The 4,463-nt window shown below is 48.1% G+C and overlaps 1 protein-coding gene across 3 annotated transcripts in view; it reads right to left on the reverse strand.

Annotated features, from left to right (window-relative positions):
• The window catches only part of LOC116075526 (E3 SUMO-protein ligase RanBP2), a 49,567-nt gene extending 48,023 nt beyond the window's left edge, over nucleotides 1-1,544 (reverse strand). For all 3 annotated transcript variants that reach the window (XM_031348771.1, XM_031348772.1, XM_031348770.1), the window contains exon 1: nucleotides 1,340-1,544. In XM_031348771.1, the coding sequence (XP_031204631.1) occupies nucleotides 1,340-1,411 (72 nt within the window). In that variant the 5' untranslated portion in view covers nucleotides 1,412-1,544. The remainder of the gene's footprint in view (nucleotides 1-1,339) is intronic.
• Between the last annotated feature and the right edge of the window lie 2,919 nt (nucleotides 1,545-4,463).

A 4,463-nucleotide genomic window follows, 5' to 3' on the forward strand; every position in this document is an offset into this window, starting at 1 on the left:
GTAGACCAGGCTGGCCTCAAACTCAGCAATCTGCCTGCCTCTGCCTCCCAAGTGCTGGGATTAAAGGCGTGCGCCACCACCGCCCGGCTGTTCTTTAGATTTTTAAGTATCTTCAAGCATGTTAGATATCCTGGTATCTAATGTAAACCTTATAGACAGAAACCTGAAAGCACTTTCACATAATAATTCTTGTACCCTGGCATTTTGATTTTGATCCATCAGAGGAAACTGGTGTAAAATTTCCCACTTTTGGCATAACAGCACTAAGTGAATGAGACTTTTAAAATCACTTTGGATTTGATTGAGTGAGGGGGGATTGTAGATTTACTGGACTGGATTATTTAGCCTGTAGAATCCATCTAAAGAGACTTTAAAGTAAGTAACAAGAAAATTATGCCATTTTACAAGAGGGATTTGTATGTTCATGAACTTTGGTATATATAGATGACCATAAAACCCTCAGAGACAGAATTTAAAAAATAATACGCAACTGAATTGTGCATTTGTACGCATAAATTGAGGCTCTGGCTCTTTGTATCTCAACTGCCCTAAATGTTTAACATGAATCATCCTTGGTGACACTAACAAGGTCAAAATACCGTTTTATTAATGAAGAGTCATACTGTACCAAATTACAGTTTACAAATGGCAGAACTTGATTGTTCAATTCCACCCCACCCACCCACCCGCGCCAAAACAAAAAACAAAAAAAAAAAACTGACTCTAGAGCCTCTGTACATCTCTCTCTACTGGCAAACACTCAAAATAGAACACATTAATAGTCTTAAACCACACACACACACACACACACACACACACACACACAAACATGTTACGAAATAACGTTAGAAATGTTAAGGTATTGCAACTACCGCCTGGAAGGAATTCCTGACTAGCAGCTTCCAAAAAGACGTTTGGGGAAGCTGGGTACAGCAAACGAAGACTTAAATTATGGGCCTTCCGTGTTATTTGTGCTGACGCGCTCTTACTTCGCGCCCAGCTTCGTCCGTGGAGCCACCTACACAACCGTCAAAGCCCACCGCCGTGCGGCGTCAGCCTCCCAGGGAGACACGGCAGTCGTGGCCGTGACCGGGCCTAGCTATCCCGGAGACCGACGGCGCCAGCCGGACGAGCCGGCCTACGGAGCCGAGGCCGAAGAAGCCAGGCCCGAGCGGGCCCGTGGACCGCCATTTAGAGGAAACGCTGTCGGCCGCAGTCCCCCGTGCCTCTGGTGCTCAGTAGCGCCACGCCGCCCGCGACCGCCTCCACTCCAGCGGGAGCCGAGGCCGCCGGGAGCCATGACGCCGGCGCCACCGCCGACCTAGCCATATCTGCTTACCTCTCGGGGCGACGGGGCGGAGCCCTGCACGGAGGCGATGTATCGCTCCACCTCGGCCTTGCTGCGCCTCATCGCGCCGCCGACCAGGCTCCCCGGGAACGGCAGGCCAGCTCTGGGGCCTACAGCGGCTGCGGTCTCCAGGAGGTGAGCGCCGAACACCGGTGACGCGGCTCCGTCGCGAGCGGATGGGGGCGTGCGTCATCACTGTGCGCCACGCTGCGGCCTGACGCGCATGCTCGCCGTCACCCCGCCCCGCCCGCCCTTCAGACCACGTGACGGCTCCGGGGACAATTGGTAATAACGCCCTTCCCGGGGAAAGTCTCTTTGTATTTCACTAGTGCTACGTCACAAAGCGGGCCCAAAATGGTAGTGCTGCTTGCTGACAGTTCCCTAATAAGTCCGACCTTTTCGGCGCTGCATCTGGTAAACAGTCGATTTTTTTTTTTAAGAGATGAACTTCATCATTGCCTCTGGTTTCAAGTAGAATAAAGGTTAATATTGGATGGACAGTGTCTTTCTGCTTAAATAAACCGGAGTGGAAATACTTGCGTTACATGATGAGTTGCACCTTCCCGGGGTAGTTGACCGTTAGGGGCAGAGAGAGGAAGTGGTGGCTTTCCTGAGAAACAGGAACAGGCTTCACGAGGTTTTGAGGAATGCTGACTTTAGGTTTCTGTTTGGGTTAAGAATCAAGACCTCCACGGGGCAGTGGTGGTGCACGCCTTTAATCCCAGCACCTGGGAGGCAGAGGCAGGTGGATTTCTGAGTTCGAGGCCAGCTAGGGCTACATAGAGAAACCCTGTCTCAAAAAAACAAAACAACAACAACAAAAAAGGAATCGAGGCGCCCATTAAGACACTGTCAGCAACATTGCTTTCTGGGGCCTGGTTTGTGACTTAACAATGACCAGAACAAATTATATTAGTTTATTAAAAGTAATCATCTCTTCGTGCTAGAGAGATGGTTCCGCAGTTAAGAGCGCTTGCTGCTCCTCTGAAGGACCAAGGTTCAGTTCTCAGCAGCCGGTTACAAGACATCTATCTAAATCCGGGTTCTGATCCCGTAGCACACACGTCCTCATGTACACACAATTTTTTTTTTAAGTAATATTCTCAAGATTGTAAAAGACAACTGCTGAATAGAATCTGTGACAGCAAAGACTGATTAAAACCACCGTGGAGAGGTTAGAGTGCTGCAGTTCCAGATGTTAAATACCTTATTGTCAGATCCAAAGGGTGCCCCACCTATCCCCGCAAAAGGGCTGCCCCACTGTCTCCAAAATTGAATCTAACTTAGACTCAACCTAGACTGTGGAGGATTTCTGGTAGTAAAGTAAAAGCCTGCACTCCTTAGGAACTTCTGAAACTGTTTCCTATCTATCGAAAGGAGTCATTTCCCGTGCCTCTAGCAGAAATGGACTTATAGCTCTATAGTAACTCCCAGACTACCCAGTCCCTATTTACAAGCCTCCTTGCCAGCATCCTGGCTCTTCGCACCCCTCCTCCCCAGGTACATATTCCCCCATCTCCCTTCTCTCTGCTTTTCCTGAGAGAGACAGCCTTGGTTGTTTGGAATAAACTTTACCTTTTCTACCCAAAGAGTGGCCATTTCAGTTTCTTTTTTTTTTTTTAAGATTTATTTATTGTTATACACTGTATATTATTATTGTACACTGTAGCTGTCTTCAGCCGTGCCAGAAGAGGGCGTCAGATCTCATTATGGGTGGTTGTGAGCCACCACGTGGTTGCTGGGATTTGAACTCAGGACCTTTGGAAAAGCAGTCATTGCTCTTTCCCGATGAGCCATCTCGCCAGCCCCGCCCCGCCCCCCCCCCATTTCAGTTTCTTTATTGTGCCTCTTGCCCTTGCATACACTTACCTTGGACTAGGTTAGTCCCAGAACAGCCTCTTGCTCATCTCTCTGTCAGAATTAACATCCTAGAAACTATAGATTAAAAATCATTGGAACCTGCCAACCAGTGGTGGCACACGCTTTTAATCCCAGCACTTGGGAGGCAGAGGCAGGCGGATTTCTGAGTTCGAGGCCAGACAGCCAGGGCTACACAGAGAAACCCTGTCTCGAAAAGCCAAAAAAAAAAAAAAAAATCATTGGAACCTATTAACTTATCAGACTACCAGCTTCCACCCACACAATAGCCCACGATGTCAGCAGAGTCATAGGACTACAAAAAGTTTCTCCATCTTACTGTAACTACATCTCTCATATACCAGAATATATTTTAAGCTTTCCTTTACTTATGACTTTCTTTACTCTATAAAGCTATAAAATTTTTTCGTGTTGGGTGATGGAGTTTGGGGTAACCTAAATCTGTGTCCCCAGGCTGTGTGCTTTATAAAACACAGTGTGATGTGGCAGGAGGGGTGTCTTAGTGGGGTCATGCTGAGGCGTCCCCCTGAGGTGTCAGCCACAGGACAGGCCTAGTATAAAAGGAAGTTTACGTGAGACCTGGAAGGGAGCAGAGTCTGGAGAAGGGAGTAGAGGCAGAGAAAGGAAGAATACAGAGAAGAGATGGAGAGAGAGGGGAAGTGGAGAGAGAGAGAGAGAGAGAGAGAGAGAGAGAGAGAGAGAGAGAGAGATGCCTGGCTTCCAGCTTTACCTGGCCATGACTAGCTAATGGTTGGGCAGAGCCTAGAGGAAATGCTAACGTTCCTCCATTTTGGTTTAATTGAAAAGAGAAATTAGAAAGAGATGATAGTGGGTCAGGAGTGGGATGTCATATTCTTTAGCTACTTCCTGCTGACTTTGGAGTGATGGGTGACTCTTTTGGAAACCGAAACAAAATCTGGATGGGGGGACTGGCAAGATGGCTCAGCAGGGAAGAGCACTGACTTCTCTTCCAAAGGTCCTGAGTTCGGATCCCAGCAACCACATGGTGGTTCACAACCACTCATAATGAGATCTGACGCCCTCTTCTGGTGCGTCTGAAGACAGCTACAGTGTACTACGCTGGAGCGAGAGGGGCCGGAACTGTGCGGCCATCTGTACAGCTACAGTGTACTCACACACATAAAATAAATAAATAAATCTTAAAAAAAAAAATTGGATGGGGATGCTGGCCAAGTCCTGGGAGAGCTGAGTGTTTCATTACTATCCAGGGTCTGTG

The sequence above is a fragment of the Mastomys coucha genome, unplaced genomic scaffold, assembly GCF_008632895.1.
Source record: "Mastomys coucha isolate ucsf_1 unplaced genomic scaffold, UCSF_Mcou_1 pScaffold3, whole genome shotgun sequence".
Lineage (NCBI taxonomy): Eukaryota > Metazoa > Chordata > Mammalia > Rodentia > Muridae > Mastomys > Mastomys coucha.